Source organism: Mangifera indica, chromosome 15 (genome assembly GCF_011075055.1).
Source record: "Mangifera indica cultivar Alphonso chromosome 15, CATAS_Mindica_2.1, whole genome shotgun sequence".
NCBI lineage: Eukaryota > Viridiplantae > Streptophyta > Magnoliopsida > Sapindales > Anacardiaceae > Mangifera > Mangifera indica.
In genome coordinates, this window is record NC_058151.1 from 12,915,344 (window position 1) to 12,937,315 (window position 21,972).

A 21,972-nucleotide genomic window follows, 5' to 3' on the forward strand; every position below is an offset into this window, starting at 1 on the left:
CATTTATTTCTGAATGAATTTGAACCAAACTGACTTTTGAGATTGAATTAAGTTTGATTTAAATCTAACTCTAATTACTTATATAGAAAATAATATATTAGATAGTATTGATAATGAAGTTATTTTATAATATTTTTAAAAAATAAATCATATTGATGACAATTATAAATAATTAATAAATTTTTATTAATACAAATATTTATATTTATTTTTATTTAAAAATAATTTATATTATTCTAGTTTGACCGTCTAAATTTTATTTTTGGGTCCGCTGTGGAGTATGGAGCATTGGAAAAGCAAAAGTCACAAGACACAGTTATAAAAAGACTTGAAATATTGACACTAACAAGCATGGTCCGGTTCCAGTGACCTTATCAATTCAGTGAACTTCCTGAAAGTCTTGTTCGAAAGGCCACCTTCTTTGGCACTTTTCGATGCAGTTTACTTCAGTTCCAAAGATCTTGCTTTAAAATCTTCATCACCAAAGAGTTGATCCACCTTAGTCTTAATTTCTTCTCGAGCTATGATACCACTTTTGTCTCTGTTAAACTTCAATCCCACCTTCCAAACACTGCAAATGTAGCTCTCATTCATGAATTGGTCAGCGAAGTATGGCCAGCACAGGAAGGGAACCCCATTGCTTATGCCTTCCATGGTTGAATTCCAGCCACAATGGCTGAAGAAGCAGGCAATGAAAGGGTGTCTTAGAACCATCTGTTGCGGCGCCCAACCCTTCATTTTCCCACGGTTGGCTACCCTTTCTTTAAACTCTTCTGGGAAGGCTCCATTGGCGTCATCAGTAATGTCTGGCCTCACAACCCACAAGAATGGCCTGTTGGTGAGTTCAAGTCCGAGCGCCACCTCTTGGAATTGGATTTTATCTAAGACTGTGAGGCTGCCAAATGCAACATAAATGACCGAGTTAGGCTGCTGTTGATCTAGCCATTTCAGGCAAGTTGAGTCTTCAGGCCAAAAGTTTCCTGTAGTATTTCCCTGTCGTTTGCTTGCCAAAAGAGGTCCTATTGGAAGAATATCTGGAGCCAAGTTGAAGGCTCCAGGTTCAAAATCTAATGTTGCGTTGCAAAGGATCCAGTCTGCCACTTTAATGGCTTCTGCGTTCTTACATATAAAGTCAAAGAATTTCTTTTGGGAACCTAAGCCGCTACCTATGGAAGCCCAAACAAAGTTTGTGCCGTCGATTTCAGGCATATTTTGTGCGAGCTGGAGTATTTCTTTCTTAAGTGGAGCTCCTGGAATTTCAGTACAAAACTCAGAAAGATCCTTGAACTTTGCAACAAATTAAAAAAGCAAAAACAGAATCAAGTGGCTTAGAGATGGCAAATTGGGCCCCCAAACCGGGTTTTCAGCCTGCTCCCTTCTGGAATGGGAAAGGGATTGTCTGAAGAGAACCAGAGATGAGGATTTAATCCTCGCAATTGGAGATAATGTGAGAATGAACATAAATATATTTTTGGCCCATACTTTACCCAGATTTTCACCTCTATAGTTCATCCCCTTCTTACATATTTTATAAATACCTTGACATTTAATAAATATTTCATCATTTCTTTAACTGGGTTGGGAGGGCAGGAAGAATTTTCCCAGCCGGGACGGGAGGGAAAGGGGTGACAAATTCTCCTTGAAAAGGAATGGGGATTCCTCATTATTCTCATGTTGAGGACAGGAAAATGTTTTACTTGTTGGGATGGTAATGGGGATTAGGGTATTCATCCCCTATCTGGCTCACTGTTATCTCTAAACTGGCTAGTGAACGTGCATTGCCATTATTGTCAATGATTTCTGCATCAATTATCTTCTGAATATTGTAAAACAAGGCAAGAGTTTCCGCTGCTGAAGGCCAAAATACAGCCTTCTTAATTTTCATCTTCTCTGCAACTTCAATGGCAAATCCAATATTCCCACCTGCAATCACATAAACGGTCTTTTCTTCATCCACTCCGTTGATCTCTTCTATGAGTTTCTCCAGCGCCCCAGGCATCACCTTCGGCATTGTTTCGCATAACCTCACTATATCATTTTTATCTTCCCATGGTTCCATTCCATCTGGAATTGACACCAGATTGATTTCATCCCCCATAGAATTTTCCTGTAAAGCTTTGATGACCCGGTTGTGATTATGATATGTGTTGACAAACGCAACTCTGAAGCCATGCTTAACTAAGCACTGTGAAAGCTCTAGTAAAGGAATTACATGGCCTTCGGCAGGATATGGCACAACCAGAATGTGAGGATGGCTTATTCTAATTTTCTGTTGTGTTCTTAATTACGGAGGAACTTTGGCTTCGAAACTTACATGTTTATCTACGCTACTGAATCATGAATCGTGTACGTAAGCTGGAGAAAGTTGGCAGATGATTGAGATAGATAGCTAAAGAGATAGCTCAATATCTTCAGTTCTCATGGTTCCTTTTACTATCTCGATTTTGTCTGTTGCTGTTTAGTTGTAATATCTTGCGTTGAGATTGACAGGAAGGATCACATCTTTGTTGGTGACACTGTCACGTTGCCTCAAATTGACACCTATTTTGGGTATCTCCTGTTTCATCGCTATCCCAATTTTCTTTATCTAAGCATTTGGTAAGCTACCTCACCGCTTACCAATTCCACCTGTACTAAAACTTTTAAGGTTATAAATATATTTTATAATATATTAGAAAATGTTTATTTGTCCTTAATAAATTTTGAAAAATAATATTTTAAATCTTATTTATATTTTATATTATGATATTTAAATATATAAATATATTTTAACTATTAAAGTTAATAACGATTAATTTTAAAAGGTGTGTTTTGTTTTTACTTTTCAAATAAAAATAGTTTTTTGTTTTGCCTGTTGGCTATATAATTGTTGATGTTCTTTAAAGGGTGTGCTTCAGAAATCGCCGTCAGGTTCCATCAACATAATGTTATTCAAACATTATCGGCTCATATTCAGAGATAGAAACCGACCATGAAAGGTTAATATTCCAATTTACAGGAATCGATGGGTTTCAATTTTCTATTTTTAAACAAGACATTTGAACCCTCTCACCTCTAACATTTTGACTTCTTTGACTAAAATAGATCCTGGACATGACCTTCCAACACACCTTGTCTTTTAATGACTTGCGTATCTGGTTTTGCCCTTTTTTTTTATCCTAAGATATTTGGATCTAAGCTTCCGAATCATGTATCATGCATGCATGAAGTTGGAGAAGGTGATGGCCAGTAATTGAGATGATGGATAGCAACATATGTCTTCAGTTCTTGTTGTCACAGTGCCACCATGCCTCTAATTAACACATGTTTTGGGCATCCCATGTTTCACCGCACAGACTTTAGTTTTGACCATCAAACAGTGTTTTTATCATTTTATACCTATCTAATATCACATACATCATTTGATAATATGAACAAATTATATTTTCATTTAACTATTTTATATTTTATATTTTTTCTCTTATAATTTTCTCATTTCATCGCCATTACATAATGAATTTGTTATCCATTCTCTCCCTCTACACAACCTTTTCCAAATTGAGTCAAAAATGTTTTTTTTAAATTCTCAAATTAAGTGATATGGATGCTACTCAATTTGAGAATCCAAAAAATATCTTGTTTACGCAAATTCATGGTCGAGGGTTTGTACAGAAGTGGAGAATATCAATTTAAAAATATTTAAAGGTCACCCAAATGTTAATTAATTAATTTTAAAATCATAAACATAATCGTGGTTAATGAATATATTTGATTAGCTAAGTTCAACATATCTAAAAGCAAAATCATATCTAACTAGAGTAGATGAAATAACCAATTTTTGTTTATTAAGATACAATATTAATTATAGTTAAAGTTGTGTATTGTTGTAACCCACAAAGGAAATTACATTATATAATAAAGTTTAATATTATAAAATAAGAAAGTATTTTAATTTGTTGTGCGAGAATTTGGTTGAATTGACATTTTTTGTTACTAAATTTCTTCCCTAAACTCACACAAAATAATTCTTTGTGAAAACAAATAATTGTTTTAGGTAACAAAGCGATGAAACAACAATACGAAGTCTATTTGTTCAAGTAGAAAATCTAGACTACTATAATAGATCTTTTCGTTGAGCGAATCTTCAAAGGAATGATCCATTAATCTAAAAGTGTCTTATTCTTCTTCCTGGGTCTTTATCCATTCAATGAATTCCTTGAAAGTCTTGTCAGATAAACCCCCTTCTTTGACACTTCTCAATGTCGTTTCCAGGAGCTCCGAGGCTCTAGCTTTGAAATTTTCTTGACTCAGCACTTGATCAACCTTGGTCTTAATTTTTTCTTGTGGGATGATCTTACCTTCTTTTCGGTTAAATTTTAAACCCACCTTTCAAATATCACAGATGTAGCTCTGATTAATGAATTGGTCACCAAAATACGGCCAGCACAAGAAAGGAAGCCCATTGCTTACACCTTCCATGGTGGAATTCCAACCACAGTGACTAACAAAGCAGTCAATGGAAGGGTGACTCAAAACCTTCTGGTGCGGCGCCCAACCCACCATTTTCCCGCGATTGGCTACCCTTTCTTGAAAGCCTTCTGGGTAGGCTTGATTTTCATCCTCAGTAATATCTTGCCTCACAACCCATAGAAATGGCCTGTTAGTAAGTTCAAGCCCTAATGCAAGCTCCTGAAATTGGATGATGTCAAAAACTGTTAAGCTGCCAAATGCAACATAAATAACTGAGCGAGGTTGTTGCTGATCAAGCCAAGTCAAGCAAGTTGAGTCTTCTGGCCAGAAGTATCCCGCTGAATTTCCTTGTCGGTTGCTTGCTAAAAGTGGTCCAATTGGAAGAATCTTCGGAACCAAGTTGAATGCTTCAGGCTCAAGGTCATACGTTGTGTTGCAAATCAGGTAGTCAGCTGCCATTTGTGTACTGTCTGTGCCCCTAACAATAAGCCGAAAAACATTCCTCTGGGTAATCAAGTCGCCAACGTTCCACACAAGTTCTGCATTCGTGATTGCAGGCATGTTTGCTCCCAACTCTATCATTCGTCCACTCTCCCTTGCAGTTCCTAACAAATTAAGGTGCTTAGGTAAATAAAACTGTATGGCTAAAAACTAACTATTGAAATTGAAAAGCTCAAAATCTTATCTAAACCCTGTTAAAAGCCCAAGTCTCATATGTAAAGTCATATAAACCCCTCAGCCACATACACCACATATTAGTGGCTCGCCCAAATCTTATACTTTTCACTTGAGATCTTAACAAAACTAACACTATGATAACGAAATCATCACCTGCATCACGTGATTCGGTTAGGAGATGTAATGATGACTTTCAAACCAATTGATGTGGAACTTAAGATAACAATACTTCAAAAACTAATTATTTAGATTAAAAAACTTAAAATTATATAAATCACACATCAGCAGCTCATACTATCCAGTGTGATCCAAGTCTCATTTCTTACATTGAATCCTAACAATGACCTAGCCGATTGACGAGGAGAAAATATTAAAAAATATATATACTTTTTTATTAAGTGTCTTACCATCTTTGTTAATGATTCCATCACCGATCAATTAGGGAAAACGGTGGTGCAAGGCAAGAGCCGCCACTGCTGTCGACAAAAGCGCAGCCCGCTTATTAATTTTGAGTTTCTCTGATACTGGAAACACCATTCCAATATGCACATCAGCAATAACACAAGTGATCTTTTCGTCTTCCTCTTTGTTGTTCATCTCTTGTGCGAGCTCTTCCAGCTTCCCTGGCAGCACCTTTACAAGTGACTCACTTAACTTGCCGAAATCATTTCGATCCTCCCAAGGTTCCAATCCGTCTGGAATCGATACCAGCTGGAGTTCTGGATCATCTCCGACGTGCTTCTTTCCCTGCAAGGCGTTGATGACCAGCTTCTGAGTATGATCCGTGTTCACAAAGGTCACCCTCAGGCCATGCTGCAGTAAGCATTGTGAAAGCTCAAGGAAAGGAATCACATGGCCTTGTGCTGGGCAAGGTATTACCAGAACATGTGGACGGCCCATTTTATGTTTTTGCTTTGTATGTTCTTGTCAAAAAATTGGGCTTCCTACATAACATGTTGATAACTAGTTTTAGATACAGACAAGATAAGATAATTTTGCCGACAAATGTACACCACCGAATTTTAAATATTTATCTTTTTTTCTCGGTACTAAATTAGGAAATTAAGATTGGATATACGAAGTTATTTTGTTTTGTCTTCCACAACTTCTCCATAAAGCTGTCATGAAAAAAGAAACAGAGTACTCTTGTGAGTTGTGACTTGCTCAAGAGAAAAAATTAATCAAGAAATGAACGTAAAATGTTATATAATAGAAAAATTGTACTCTCGTTATTTCAAAAGAGTAATTTTATGTATATATATTTTAAATATATAAATAGATACATATTTATATATATCATTACGTGATTGGATGTTATTTTATTTTTAATTCAAAATCATTCAATCACATAATAACATATATTGAACGGGGATATTAATTAAAATAATTATTTTTTTATACATATATAACCATATTTTTTCCATTATATAAATATAGTTACTTTTTAATTTGACTTTGCCTTTAAAAAGAGAAAATTATTGGATTTGGAGTTGACTGGATGGATTGGCTAGCCGACCAAGCACTTGACCAATCAATTTTTAAAAATAAATTGGTTGGTTGGGTGTTTGGTTGGCTGGCCAACCATCCGGCCAACCAATTTTTTAAAAATAAATCGGTTGACTAGATGTTACCTAGTTAACCTTTTCACTATCAAAGTCATCCAAAAATTTCAAATTTTCACCTTATCTGACCTTATATCTCAGTCTTAGTTGGGTGAGTGAGTCAGTTTTATATCTTGATTAAGATGAATTTATGCTTAGTTGGGTGAGTCTTGGTTGGATGAGTACAAAACCTAAGAGTATTTTAAATATTTTATGTTTTAGGTTATATATATATGGTAGAAAAAAAGTGACTATATATGTATATAAAGGGTTAAAATAGGCTATTTTAATTAATATTAAATGTGTACTTATTTATGCACTCAAAGTAAATACACATAATTTTATTGTTTTTAAAATTATAGTGTAACACCCCAATTTGAATAAATATTAGCCATCGCTTGATAAAATTTCCCACAATAATTTCTATTTTTTAAAAATAACATTTATAATAAAATATTCAACTCTAAATTCTTAGACTCATGCACAATCACATAACTCGGAAAAACATGAAATCTAGACATCATGCATGATTCTCAACTTTTATAATTTCTATTTTCTCAACTTTTACAAAATGATGATAAATTGCCAATTGGGTAAAATCATCATTTTACCAGTAATATTAAAAAAATTATAATTTTATATCATTTGTCTACCCAGATTTTGAAAACTAACAATTTCAACTCTACCTAAATATTTTAAGTTTTAAAAAGTGATTTATTCTCCCCCCCCCCCCCCCAACCCTTTAGGTTTTTTTCTTCTCCCCTCTCTAGCCATCACTCCATCATCGATGACTTCTTCCTCCTACCCTCATCGTCAGAATCCTTTGGCCAACCGCCTTGAAAGCCTATGTGATGAAGAGATGACATCTCTTCATCGATCTCTTTGTCTCGAAAGAGACGATGAAGAGAAGAGATTTTTCATCGTTTCTTCGTCTTAGAAGAAATCAACGAAGAAATGCATCTCTTTGTCGAGCAAAAAGAGGACGTTTCTTCGTTAGACGACCTCCCATGATGGTTGCCTGAACAATTCCAATGGTGATGGTGGGAAGTGGAAGGCACCGGTGATAGAGTGGTGGTCAAAGATGGGAGAAAAGAAAAATCTAGATGTGGGAAAGGGGGGAATAGTCACTTTTTAAAACTTGAAATATTTAGGTAGGGGTAAACTTGTTAATTTTCAAAACCTGGGGAGGGAAATGAAATAAAATTATAATATTTTTAATATTACTGATAAAATAATGGTTTTACCCTTAAGTCTAACAGAAAAGTTTAATAGATTTTAAGTGATAGATAGACGTTTGAGTTTTTTAAAGTTAACGAGTATGAGTTTGAAATTTTACTATACCTTGGATGGGAATAAGTCTTTGGGCCTATAAACAAATTATATTTTCATCTAACTATTTTATATTTTTCTTTTTGTTCTCCCATATTTTTCCCCTTTCACCATTATTACATAAATGACCTTGTTATCCCTTCTCTCCTCTCTCTACATAACCTTTTTGAAACTAAGTGAAGAGGGTTTTCTTTCGATTTTCAAATTGAGTGGCATCCCAATTTACATGGCAATGCCACTGAGTTTGAGAATCCAAAGAATACCCTCTTCACCCAAAATTGTGGTTGAGGGTTTGCACAAGAGTGAAGTATATCAATTTTAGAATATTTGAGGGTTACCCAATTGTTGATTAATTAATTCTAAAATCATGAACATAAATATGGTTAATAAATATACTTGATTAGCTAAGTTTAATATGTCTAAAAGTAACAAGCATGTCTAATTAAAGTATAAGAAATAACCAGTTTTTGTTTATTAACATAGAATATCAATTATAGTTATTGCGAATTGTTGTAACTCTCAAAGGAGAATTACAATATACATCAAAGTTTAACATTATAGAATAAGAGAGTATTTCAGTTCCTAGAGCGAGGGATTTGTTGAATGGATACATTTTGTTGTTGGGAGAAGTTATACAAAGACATAACCTAATTGTAAATTCACACAACCAATCAATATGCAACAACATAAAATTTCTCTCAATTTGTGTGAACCAAAAAAAATATGGAAGAAAACAAAAACAAGCAATATAAAACACAAGCAATTTTTAACATGGAAATCTTCAATGTGAGAGAGTTTAAACCACAGGACTGATTCCATCCAAAATTTAATACTATCAATAAGATTGGGTACAAATCTCTCTTATTAAAACTAGAGACATAAATCCATGATACCTCAAGAACAAATCTTCTTGGCAAATACGAGAAATTTTTACAACAAATATAGAAAAATCTCACAAAAAACAAAGGTACATTCAAAGACTGAAGGATGACTTTCTAGAACTCTAAATCTAATCTCCATCGTTCAAAATGACAATCAATGAGTCTTGCATATGCTCATAAAATTTCAACTCAATCAAACCATGGATTGACCTTAATCGAGACTGTTGATTAAACTTGAATGGATTACTCTTACCTAGAAAAATTTGCTCGGTAGATTGCTGGGGGAATACTCAATAGGAGACTGCTCTACAGGGTTTTGAGGGAACGAAAAAGCTTGAGAGCTTTCAAAGGGGAAGGGGTCTTACCTTTCTTCTCTGCTTGCTGCTGTAAAAACTAATTCTGCCACTGCTTTTTGTTTTCCCAAATTTTTGAGTTTTTAATCTCTTTAATCAGTCATCAAAATTACCAATTTAGTCTTCCTTCAAGTGAGAAAAAAAAAAAAACTTATTTAGACTTCACTTTAATAAGTGAACTTTGGGCCATCCCCCATGTGGAGGAGGGAAACCCAACCCAATATTTGTTACAAAATTTCTTCCCTAAAACTCACACATAATAAAGGTTTGTGAAAACAAATAATTGCTTCTGTAACAAAACGATGAAACAACAATAACAAGCTTATTTGTTCAAGTAGAAAATCTAGACTACTACAATGGATCTTTTACTTGAAAGAATCTTCACAGGAATGATCCATTAATCTTAAGGTTTCCTATTCTTCTTCATGTGTCTTTATCCATTCAATGAATTCCTTGAAAGTTTTGTCAGACAAACCCCCTTCTTTGACACTTCTCAATGTCATTTCTCGAAGGTCCGAAGCTCTGGCTCTGAAATTTTCATCGCTCAGCACTTGATCCACCTTGGTCTTAATTTCTTCTCGTGTGATGATCTTACCGTCTTTTCGGTTAAATTTTAAACCCACCTTCCAATTATCACAGATGTAGCTCTGATTAATGAATTGGTCACCAAAATACGGCCAGCACAAGAAAGGAAGCCCATTGCTTACACCTTCCATGGTGGAATTCCAACCACAATGACTAAAGAAGCAGGCAATTGAAGGGTGACTCAAAACCTTCTGTTGTGGCGCCCAACCCACCATTTTCCCACGGTTGGCTACCTTTTCTTGAAAGCCTTCTGGGTAGGCTTGATTTGCATCCTCAGTAATATCTTGCCTCACAACCCATAGAAATGGCCTGTTAGTAAGTTCAAGCCCTAATGCAAGCTCCTGAAATTGGATCTTGTCAAAAACTGTTAGGCTGCCAAATGCAACATAAATAACTGAGCGAGGTTGTTGCTGATCAAGCCAAGTCAAGCAAGTTGAGTCTTCTGGCCAGAAGTATCCCGCTGAATTTCCTTGTCGGTTGCTTGCTAAAAGTGGTCCAATTGGAAGAATCTTCGGAACCAAGTTGAATGCTTCAGGCTCAAGGTCATACGTTGTGTTGCAAATCAGGTAGTCAGCTGCCATTTGTGTACCGTCTGTGCCCTTAACAATAAGCTGAAAAACATTCCTCTGGGTAATCAAGTCGCCACAGTTCCACACAAGTTCTGCACTCGTGATTGTAGGCATGTTTGCTCCCAACTCTATCATTCGTCCACTCTCCGTTGCAGTTCCTACAAAATTAACAAGTATCATACCTATAGTCATATAAAACCCTTAGTCACATATAACATACATTAGAAGCCCGCTCAAGTCCTATATTTTGAACTTGAGATCCTAATTGGGCTAACACTATAATAATAATAGTGTCACTACTTGCATCGCTTGACTTGGTCTGAGACATATGATAATGACTTTCGTACCAAATAATATGAAACTTAAAATAATTACACCTAAAAAACTAATTATTTAAATTGAAAAACTTAAAATCATATAAATCCTCTATCAATAGTTCATACTATCCAATGTAAAATCTAAATCTCATATTTTACATTTAACCAGGCCTATTGACGAAGAGGGAATATTAAAAATATATATATGCGTTTTTATTAAGTGTCTTACCATCTTTGTTAATGATTCCAATATCGATCAATTCGGGTATACGGTGGTACAAGGCCAGAGCCGCCGCTGCTGTTGACAAAAACGCAGCCCGCTTATTAATTTTGAGTTTCTCTGCTACTGGAAACACCATTCCAACATGCACATCAGCAATAACACAAGTGATCTTTTCGTCTTCCTCTTTGTTGTTCATCTCTTGTATGAGCTCTTCCAGCTTCCCTGGCATCACCTTTACAAGTGATTCACATAACTTGCCCAAATCATTTCGATCCTCCCAAGGTTCCAATCCGTCTGGAATCGATACTAGCTGGAGTTCTGGATCATCTCCGACGTGCTTCTTTCCCTGCAAGGCGTTGATGATCAGCTTCTGAGTATGATCCGTGTTCACAAAGGTGACCCTCAGGCCATGCTGCAGTAAGCGTTGTGAAAGCTCAAGGAAAGGAATCACATGGCCTTGTGCTGGGGAAGGTATTACCAGAACATGTGGACGACCCATTTTATGTTTTTGCTTTGTGTGTTCTTGTCAAAAAATTAGGCTTCCTACATAACATGTTGATAACTGGTTTTAGATACAGAAAAGATAAGATAATTTTGCCGACAAATGTACACCACCGAATTTTAGATATTTATCTTCTTTTTTCGGTACTAAATTAGGCATTTAAGATTGGGTAGACATAGTTATTTTGTTTTGTCTTCCACAACTTCTCAATAAAGCTGTGATGAAAGAGGAAACAAAGTACTTTTGTGAGTTGTGACTTGCTCAAGTGAGGAAATTAATCAAGAAATTAACGTAAAATGTTATAATAGAAAAATTGTACTCCCTTTTTTTAAGATGAGTAATACTTTATATTTATTTTGAATACACAAATAGATATACACTTATTTATGTTATTACGTGATTAGGTGTTAATTTATTTTTAATTCAAAATTACCCAATGACATAATACCATATATTAAATGGGGATATTAATTAAAATAACTACTTTTTTTTTTTGTCTTTTATACGTATATATAATCACATTTTTTTTACTATATAAATATAGTCGCTTTTTAATTTGATTTTGTTTTTAAAAGGAAAAGATTCTAAGATTTGAGATTGGCTAAATAGGTTGGCCAATAGAGCACCTGGTCAACTAATTTTTAAAAATAAATTGGTTGTTTGGGTGCTTGGTCGACTGGCCAACCACCCCTTAACCAATTTTTTAAAAATAAATCGGTTGGTTAGATGTTTGGTCAACTGACCAACCACCTGATCAACCTTTCTACCATCAAAAGTCGTCAAAAATTTTCAAATTTTCACCTCATTTAACCTTATATCTCAGTTTTAATTGGGTAAGTGGATGAGTTTTATGTCTTGATTTGGTGAGTTTATGTTTAGTTGGATGAGTCTTGGCTGGATGAATACAAAGCTTAAGAATATTTTATATATTTTATGTTTTCAGCTATATATGTATATTAAGAAAAAAAGTCATTATATATGTGTATAAAGGGAAAAAATAGATTGTTTTAATTAATATCCTCATTAAATATGTACTTATTTATGCACTCAAAGTAAATATGCATAGTTTAATTATTTTTAAAATTATAATATAACACCTCAGTTTGAATAAATATTACCTGTCGCTTGATAAAATTTCCTACAATAATTTCAATCTTTTAAAAATAAAATTTATAATAAAATATTCAACTCCAAAATTCTTAGACTCATGCACAATCACATAACGCGGAGAAACATGAAATCTAGACATCATGCATGATTCTCAACTTCTATATTAGCTTCAATCTCACTTTATTTTATAACTTTTAGTTATACTTGAAGACTTTACAAAATGATGAAGAGTAAGATGTTAATTAGGTAAAACTGTTATTTTACTAGTAATATTAAAAAAATTATAATTTTATCTCATTTCTCTTCCCAGGTTTTGAAAACTAACAACAACAACTTTATCTCTACCTAAATATTTCAAGTTTTAAAAAGTGATTATTTCCCCCCCTACCCTTAGGTTTTCTTCTTCTCCCCTTTCTAGCCACCACTCCATCACCAACGACTTTTTCTTTCCACCTTCACCATCAGAATCCTTTGGCTGACTACTTTGGAAGCCTATGTGATGAAGAAATGATGTCTCTTCATCGATCTCTTTTCTCGAAAGAAACAATGAAGAGAAGAGATTCTTCGTCTGGGAAGAAATCAACGAAGAAACTTGTCTCTTTGTCAACAAAAAGAGATGATGTCTCTTCGTTGGACAACCTCCCACAATGGTTGTATGAACAATTCCAACAGTGAGGGTGGAAAAGGAAGGAGCTGGTGATAGAGTGGTGACTAGAGATGAGAGAAAAGAAAAACCTAAGTGGGGGGGGGGGGGGGGGGGGGAGAATAGTCACTTTTTAAAACTTAAAATGTTTAGGCATGGGTGAATTTGTTAGTTTTTAAAATCTAAGGGAAATGAGATGAAATTATAATATTTTTAATATTATTGATAAAATAACGATTTTATCTTGGACTTTAATAAAAAAATTTAACAGATTTTGAGTAATGAATGGGTATGAGTTTGAGATTACACTGTATCTTGGGTGGGAGTAAGTCTTTTGGCCTATAAACAAATTATATTTTCATCTAACTATTTTATATTTTTCCTTTTTTTCTCCCATATTTGTCTCCTTTCACCATTATTACATAAATGACCTTGTTATCCCTTCTAGCCTCCCTCTATATAGCCTTTTCCAAACTAAGTGAAGAGGGTTTTCTTTGGATTTTCAAATTGAGTGGCACCCCAATTTACATGACAACGCCACTGAATTTGAGAATCCAAAGAATACCCTCTTCACCCAAAATTGTGGTTGAGGGTTTGTACAAGAGTGAAATATATCAATTTTAGAACATTTGACAGTCACCCAAATGTTGATTAATTAACTCTAAAATCATGAACATAATTATGGTTAATAAATATACTTGATTAGCTTAAGTTTTATATGTCTAAAAGTAACAAACTTATTTAATTAAAGTATATGAAATAACCAATTTTTGTTTATTAACATAGAATATCAATTATAGTTAAAGTTGTGAATTGTTGTAACTCTCAAAGGAGAATTACAATATACATTAAGGTTTAACATTATAAAATAAGACACAATCTAATTATAAATTCATATAATCAATCAATATGCAACGAAATAATTTTTCTCCTAATTTGTGTGAATTGAAAAATATGAAAGCAAACAAAAAATGTAACAAAAAACATAAACAATTTTTAACATGAAAACTTCTTCAATATGAGACAGGTCAAATAACGAGACTATAATCCACCCAAAAATTTTACTATCAACAAGATTAGGTACAAATCTCTGTAGTTAAAATTAAAAACATAAATCCATGATTTATCAAGAACAAATCTTTTTGACAAATGTGATAAGTTTCCACAACAAATATAAAAAAACCTCACAAAAAACAGAGGCGTATTCAAGGACTGAAGGATAACTCTCTAGAACTCTAAATCCGATCTTCACCGTTCAAAATGACGATTAATGAGTCTTAAATATGCTCCTAAAGTTTCAACTCAATCAAACCGTGGATTGACCTTAGTCGAGTTATTGATTAAACTTGGACGAACTATTTTTACCTAAAAAAAAATTTCTCTTTTCTTCTCTATTTGCTACGATAAAAACCAATTCTGCCACTGCTTTGTTTCCCTGAACTTTTGGGTTTTTAATCTTTTTAATTGGACATCAAGATTACTGATTTAGTCTTCCTCCAAGTGAGGAAAAAAAAAATTATTTAGGCTTCACTTTAATAAGTGAACTTTGAGCCATCCTTCACGTGGAGGGAAACCCTAACCAACATTTGTTACTAAATTTCTTCCCTAAAGCTCACACATAATAATGGTTTGTGAAAACAAATAATTGCTTTCTGTAGCAAAATGATGAAACAACAATAAGAAGCTTATTCGCTCAAGCAGAAAATATAGACTATCACAACGGATCTTTTACTTGAAAGAATCTTCAAAGGAATGATCCATTAGTCTAAGGGGACGCTTAGTTTAGATAATATTTTATTATCAAAATAGAAAGATAACCTTGAAGATAGATTACTTAAAAAATTACTGGGTATAAATGATTACTATGTTTGATAAAATTTGATAAGTATAAATAATTATTGTGTTTGGTTAAAGATAATAAAATATTACTAGTAAATTACTTTACTTAAATGCTCTTGAATATAATTATTTTTAAATATTTTTTTATATTATTTGTCATATTAATTAAAAATATATTTATTTTTATCTAAAAAAATTAATAAATAATAATATAATTATAATAAAATCAAGATTACCTTGGTAATCTTTAAATACCTAAGGTGAAAATGGTAATCAAATTACCACCTATATTACCTGTCACGTCAACATTGATAATAAAATATTACTGTAATTTTTTATTACTGACAAATCAAACAAAGAAATAAAAAATAGATTATCAAAGTAATCTTCAATAACTTTAACCAAACGCCCCTAAAGGTATCCTATTCTTCTTCCTGTGTCTTTATCCATTCAATGAATTCCTTGAATGTCTTGTCAGATAGACCCCCTTCTTTGACACCTCTCAATGTCTTTTCCCGGAGGTCCGAAGCTCTAGCTCTGAAATTTTCATCGCTCAGCACTTGATCCACCTTGGTTTTAATTTCTTCTCGCGTGATGATCTTACCTTCTTCTCGGTTAAATTTTAAAGCCACCTTCCAAATATCACAGATGTAGCTTTGATTAATGAATTGATCAGCAAAATAAGGCCAGCACAAGAAAGAAAGCCCATTGCTTACACCTTCCATGGTGGAATTCCAACCACAATGACTAAAGAAGCAGGCAATGGAAGGGTGACTCAAAACCTTCTGTTGCGGCGCCCAACCCACCATTTTCCCACGGTTGGCTACCCTTTCTTGAAAGCCTTCTGGGTACACTTGATTTGCATCCTCGGTAATATCCTGCCTCACAACCCATAGAAATGGCCTGTTAGTAAGTTCAAGCCCTAATGCAAGCTCTTGTCAAAAACTGTAAAGCTGCCAAATGCAACATAAATAACTGAGCGAGGTTGTTGCTGATCAAGCCAAGTCAAGCAAGTTGAGTCTTCTGGCCAGAAGTATCCCGCTGAATTTCCTTGTCTGTTGCTTGCTAAAAGTGGTCCAATTGGAAGAATCTTCGGAACCAAGTTGAATGCTTCAGGCTCAAGGTCACACGTTGTGTTGCAAATCAGGTAGTCAGCTGCCATTTGTGTACCGTCTGTGCCCTCAACAATAAGCTGAAAAAAATTCCTCTGGGTAATCAAGTCGCCAAAGTTCCACACGACTTCTGCACTCGTGATTGTAGGCATGTTTGCTCCCAACTCTATCATTCGTCCACTCTCCGTTGCAGTTCCTAAAAAATTAACAAGTATGAAACTTGAGATCCTAACAGGGCTAACACTACAATAATAGTGTCACCACTTGCATCACATGATTTAGTATGAGAAATGTGATAATAACTTTCATACCAAATAATATGAAACTTAAGAGAATAACACCTGAAAACAAATTATTTAGATTGAAAAACTTAAAATCATATAAATCCCATATCAATAGCTCATACCATCCAATGTAAAATTTAAATCTCATACCTTAAACTTAATATCTTAACAATGACCAAGTCAATAGACGAAGAGAGAGTATTAAAAATATATATACGCTTTTTTATTAAGGGTCTTACCATCTTTGTTGATGATTCCATCATCGATCAATTTGGGAATACGGTGGTACAAGGCAAGAGCCGCCACTGCTGTCGACAAAAACGCAGCCCGCTTATTAATTTTGAGTTTCTCTGCTACTGGAAGTACCATTCCAACATGCACATCAGCAATAACACAAGTGATCTTCTCGTCTTCCTCTTTGTTGTTCATCTCTTGTACGAGCTCTTCCAGCTTCCCTGGCATCACCTTTACAAGTGATTCAAATAACTTGCCTAAATAATATCGATCCTCCAAAGATTCCAATCCGTCTGGAATCGATACCAGCTGGAGTTCTGGATCATCTCCGAGGTGCTTCTTTCCCTGCGAGGCGTTGATGATCAGCTTCTGAGTATGATCCGTGTTCACAAAGGTGACCCTCAGGCCATGCCGCAGTAAGCGTTGTGAAAGCTCAAGGAAAGGAATCACATGGCCTTGTGCTGGAAAAGGTATTACCAGAACATGTGGACGACCCATTTTATGTTTCTGCTTTGAATGTTCTTGTCAAACAATTAGGGTTCCTAGACAGAATGTTGATAACTAGTTTTCGATACAGACAAGATAAGATAATTTCGCCGACAAATGTACGCCACCGAATTTTAAATATTTTCTTCTTGTTTCGGTAATAAACAAAGAATTTAAGATTGGCTTTAAGGTATGTCAATCGGGCGGGGTTACAAAGTAGAAATTTAGAGCCTAATCTAATAAGATTTGATCTGATATTATAACATATCAAGTTTAGTCTATAAGCCTTTCAGATTGAGCTACAAATTTTAATATTAAACCCATGGACCAATTTGATCCAGCCTGTTGTTATTTAAAAAGATGAAAATTAACAAAAAAGAAAAAATTAGAGGACAACGGCTTTTATCTTTGTGATAGAATTTGGGTTCTATCACAAAGGCCAAAAGCCTTTAACTTTATTTATTTTTTAAAATTTATTTATTTATTTATTTTATATAAATCAATCCAACTCTTCTTTAATTTTAATTTTTGTCAATCTCAATTATTTCATTATATTTTTAATCTCATTTTATATCATCAACTCTCTATCGAAAACTATCTGAATTCGTAAATAATGATTTTTAGTGTTTATAATTTCATTTTTATTTCAATTTTATCATTACAAAATATTATAAATGGATCAATATCAAAAGAATTCAAAGATTTTGATGTTAAAAATGAGCAGATAAATAATATAGTATATATATTTTATTTATGTTTATAATTTATATAATGTGTAAATTAATTTATTTGTACTATATTATAAACTAATAATATTTTTCATTATATAACCATAACATTCCTCTCCCACAAGTGAGAGATTATAAATAAAATGTTCAAAGTATTGTTATCGGTTTTAATAATTGAAAAATAATTTGTATTTAAAAATTTTAATTAAAATTTTTTTAAAAAAATTGTTTAAATGAGCTGAGCAACCCAATTAAAGTCTGGCCCTACCCGACCCTATATATAAGATCAGGTCTTGGGTCTTCACATATTAATGGGTTGGCTCACCTAGGAGACCCATTACTATTTGGGCCTCAGGCCCAACCTAACCCATTAGCCTGATGGGCCAAGTCGGAGCTAGCCCATTGACACCTTTATACATAGTTATTCAATAAAGTTGTCATGAAAAAAGAAACTGAGTACTCTTGTGAGTTGTGACTTGCTCAAGAGAGGAAATTAATCAAGAAATTAATGGGAAATATTATATAATAGAAAATTTGTACTCTTATTTTTCATATGAACAATACTATATATATTCACTGTAAATATATAAATATATACATACTTATGTGTATTATTATATAATTGAATATTACTTTATTTTTAATTTAAAATCATCTAATCCAATAATAACATATATTAAATATATATATTTGTATACTTAAAATAAATAAGTATAATTTTATTATTTTTAACTGTATAATATAACACCCCAATTTGAATAAATATTACCTATTGCTTGATAAAATTTCCCACAATAATTTATAATAAAATATTCAATTCCAAATTTTTAGACTCATGCACAGTCATATAACTCGGAAAAACATCAAATCTAGACATCATGCATGAATCTCAACTTTTATAATAGCTTCAATCTCCCTTTTATTTAAGGGAAATTAAAATTTTTACTCTTATTTTAATCTATGTATATATATATATTACTCATTTCAAAATTTAAACAACTATACTACAACAGTAATCTACTTTTCCAAAATACCCTTCTTGAAATGACCCATACATAGATTCTTTCTTTTTCCTCTGCAACTTTTTCTCTTCTTTCTTAGCTTTCAAGGGAGGACCCATACAAAGAGATTTTCTCTCTTTTTCTCTGCAACTTTAGAATTGTACTGTGAAAAATAAAACAAGTGCTTCAGAATGGAGTCAGTGCTTAAAAAACAAAAGAAAAAAGGAAAAAACTGAAAAGTGAAACGGATTTCAGATTAAAAATTATTTGAAGTAAGGATATAAAACAAAAAGAGCAACCCACAAAAACTCGACCACATCCACTTCATACCTTATATTAGACCCCAGTTACTATGATGATAAAAAAAAATTATTTGATAAGGTTTAACTAAAAGAAATAAAAGGTTGATGTTTAACTAAAAAAAAACAGTTATTAAAAAATTAAAAAAAAAAGTTAAAAAGGGCTAACCCTTAACATTGACAACGTCAATGGTTGGCGTCAATGCCAACCCTTCATTTAAAAAGGTTGGCGTGACGCCAACCCTTACCTTGCTAAAAGGGTTGGCGTCTCAATACCAATCCTTTTTCATTTTAAAAGACACCAACCCTTTTTTTTTTCTGTTTTGAATAATTTTTTTAAAAATCTCAAGTGCTTTAAGATGGAATAATACACTGACATAATGTTGAATAATGCATTAAGATGGAATAATATACTATCATGTTTTTAGCAAGTACAATGAATATATATGAATAAGGAATGCATAAATATGGAACATTATAATGAATATATATGAATAATTCACTAATATGAATAATATATTTACTTTAATAATTCACTGACAACTAGAGGGGAATACATACCTCATGCTTTCCTTCTTACCTTTCACGTGGAATATCTGGTTCAGCGAGGGGGGTTTCACAATCACTGTCTGATGTGAGTGTATCTTGAACTCAAACCCTACCGAGACTGTATGCATATTCCACCCTATGTCAATCAAGCTACCTTGGGGTCTTTTATTTTTAATATTTCTTATGCGTTTTAAGTAATGTATAAGTCAACGATATCAGTGTCTGAAAGGCTAATTTGTTCTCCTCTGCATCTTTCTGGTGATTATTTAGAAACCCAAGTCGTGACACGAATGACCTTAAGAATTATCTTTCTTTTTAAAGAATTTCTCTGGTCAGTGATCAGTTATGCTATTGCTATGTATACTTGTGCGAAATGACCTGTTGGCCCTGTGGGTTTGGGCTTTTATTTTATCTTTGTTCTTCTGCAGTATGGTTTCAGTTTCATTGTCTGGAGATAGGTCCAAGTTGATGTGATTTATTTGCATGTAAATGAAATGTCAGAAAATTTTCAGACATTGCAGAGTGACATGGTTAAAAACTTGAAGGATTAATCCTTGATTGCGAATGAAATCTTATTCTTACTTACCAAAAAGGTTAAAAAAAAACACATTAGATTAATCTGCCCTGATATTAGCACAGAGTACTTTAGGAATAGCAGTAACTAATATAATGATCTATGATTTCAACCACTCAATGAAAGTATTGAAATTGTTGTAGGAGCTCCCACCTTCTTTGATGCTTCTCATGATCATTTCCTTGAAAGCTAAAGCACTTGCTTTATATTTTCCATTTCCCACCAGTTTCTCAACTTTATTTTTAATTTCTTCAGGTGTAATGATCACTCTTTCATCTTTGTTTAACCTTAATCCGACCTTCCACATATCGCAAATGTAGCTCTCATTGTGGAACTGATCAACAATGTAAGGCCAGCACAAGAGAGGTATCCCACAGCTTAAAGCTTCCATGGTGGAGTTCCAACCACAATGACTTATAAAGCAAGCAACTGAAGGATGATCCAGGATTTTCAGCTGAGGGGCCCAATCAACTATCTTGCCACGACCACTGACTCTGTGTCGAAATCCTTTTGGGTAGGCATCATCTACTGCATATGTTATCCCGGGGCGCACAACCCATATGAAAGGCTTGTTGCAGAGTTCAAGCCCGAATGCTAGTTCATGGAACTGGGTTTGGTCTAAAAAGGTGGAACTGCCAAATGCAACATATATGACTGATTGAGGTTGCTGCTGGTCAAGCCATTTCAAGCAAGTTAAGTCTTCTGGCCAGAAATTTCCTGCTGAGTCTCCTGGCGGGTTGCCAACAAAAAGGGGGCCTATTGGTAGTATCTCTGGCGCCATGGTAAATGCTGCAGGTTCAAGATCATAAGCTGAGTTGCAAAGCAGCCAGTTTGTCAGTTTCGTTGCTTTGGTGTTTCTCATAGTATTTTTGAAAATAATTTTCTGCAAGTTTATGCTTCCGGTACATGTCCACATGAAGTCTGCTGTGTTCATGGCAGGCATGTTTGGTGATAACTTAATCATCTGCCTTTTGGTGGGTGTTCCTAAAAAGGAAATGCAAAAGACAATAAATGGAAAGAAACTTGTTTCAATTTTTACTAACATTTTGCTAGTTCCTGAACACGCAAGAGTTAGTGGTTGAGGATCTCACCATCTTCATCTATTATTCCATCATCAATCAGCTTCTGAATGTTGAACACCAAGACCATCAGTGTGGCCGCATTAGGCCGGAAGGCAGCCCGCTTGATTCCCTTCTTCTCAGCAATTTCCAGGGCCCATCCAGCATTGTAATCTGCTAGGACACAAGAGATCTTGTCCTTGTTATATTCATTAACTTGATCAATGAGCTCCTCCACTTTCTCTGGCATAACCTGCATGATTGCTTCCATTACTTTCTCTGGCTGTTTTCTATCCTCCAAGGATTCCAGTCCATCTGAAACTGAAACAAAACAAATTTGATTCCCAGTACCATCCTTCATAGCCGACGCATTCATGAGCTGCCTGTGATTATATTCTGTATTCACGAAGGTAATCTTGCACCCTTGTTTCACCAAACATTGTGAAAGCTTCATCATAGGAATCACATGCCCTTGTGTTGGATAAGGTATAACTAGAACATGTGGAATTCCCATTTCAGTTCTTCTTTTGCTTCTGCAGAAACTTTCTGCACCTATCTTCTTTAAATT

At 34.0% G+C, this 21,972-nt stretch overlaps 3 protein-coding genes and 1 pseudogene across 4 annotated transcripts; all 4 read right to left on the reverse strand.

Annotated features, from left to right (window-relative positions):
- Nucleotides 1-318: 318 nt before the first annotated feature.
- LOC123197516 lies at nucleotides 319-2,566 on the reverse strand (annotated as a pseudogene).
- Nucleotides 2,567-3,951: 1,385 nt separating this feature from the next.
- LOC123197567 (UDP-glycosyltransferase 83A1-like) lies at nucleotides 3,952-6,042 on the reverse strand. The gene is made up of 2 exons (XM_044611886.1): nucleotides 5,535-6,042; nucleotides 3,952-5,054 (listed from the first exon to the last, which is right to left on the reverse strand). Exon 2 carries the CDS (start codon nucleotides 5,029-5,031, stop codon nucleotides 4,369-4,371), a length of 663 nt encoding a protein of 220 aa, XP_044467821.1. The 5' UTR covers nucleotides 5,032-5,054; nucleotides 5,535-6,042; the 3' UTR covers nucleotides 3,952-4,368.
- Nucleotides 6,043-9,424: 3,382 nt separating this feature from the next.
- Nucleotides 9,425-17,226, reverse strand: LOC123197214 (UDP-glycosyltransferase 83A1-like). 2 transcript variants are annotated; one of them, XM_044611398.1, is made up of 3 exons: nucleotides 16,715-17,226; nucleotides 16,025-16,387; nucleotides 9,425-10,240 (listed from the first exon to the last, which is right to left on the reverse strand). In XM_044611398.1, exons 1-3 carry the CDS (start codon nucleotides 17,205-17,207, stop codon nucleotides 9,705-9,707), a joined length of 1,392 nt encoding a protein of 463 aa, XP_044467333.1. In that variant the 5' UTR covers nucleotides 17,208-17,226; the 3' UTR covers nucleotides 9,425-9,704. The 2 variants fall into 2 exon arrangements, with proteins under 2 accessions (XP_044467333.1, XP_044467332.1); XM_044611397.1 differs by lacking the exons at nucleotides 16,025-16,387; nucleotides 16,715-17,226 and adding an exon at nucleotides 10,992-11,572 and having other exon boundaries at nucleotides 9,425-10,603.
- Nucleotides 17,227-20,399: 3,173 nt separating this feature from the next.
- On the reverse strand, nucleotides 20,400-21,918 carry LOC123197145 (UDP-glycosyltransferase 83A1-like). The gene is made up of 2 exons (XM_044611304.1): nucleotides 21,438-21,918; nucleotides 20,400-21,330 (listed from the first exon to the last, which is right to left on the reverse strand). Exons 1-2 carry the CDS (start codon nucleotides 21,916-21,918, stop codon nucleotides 20,447-20,449), a joined length of 1,365 nt encoding a protein of 454 aa, XP_044467239.1. The 3' UTR covers nucleotides 20,400-20,446.
- Between the last annotated feature and the right edge of the window lie 54 nt (nucleotides 21,919-21,972).

Excerpts from the sequence above, each read along its gene's own strand:
- LOC123197145 (XM_044611304.1), bottom strand. The coding sequence starts at position 21,918 with ATGGGAATTCCACATGTTCTAGTTATACCTTATCCAACACAAGGGCAT. Across the intron at positions 21,331-21,437 it reads TGGAATAATAGATGAAGATG|GAACACCCACCAAAAGGCAG; the intron begins GTGAGATCCTCA and ends TTTCCTTTTTAG.
- LOC123197214 (XM_044611398.1), bottom strand. The coding sequence starts at position 17,207 with ATGGGTCGTCCACATGTTCTGGTAATACCTTTTCCAGCACAAGGCCAT. Across the intron at positions 16,388-16,714 it reads TGGAATCATCAACAAAGATG|GAACTGCAACGGAGAGTGGA; the intron begins GTAAGACCCTTA and ends TTAATTTTTTAG. Across the intron at positions 10,241-16,024 it reads TGCATTTGGCAGCTTTACAG|TTTTTGACAAGATCCAATTT; the intron begins TTTTTGACAAGA and ends GCAGCCTAACAG.
- LOC123197567 (XM_044611886.1), bottom strand. The coding sequence starts at position 5,031 with ATGATAGAGTTGGGAGCAAACATGCCTGCAATCACGAATGCAGAACTT.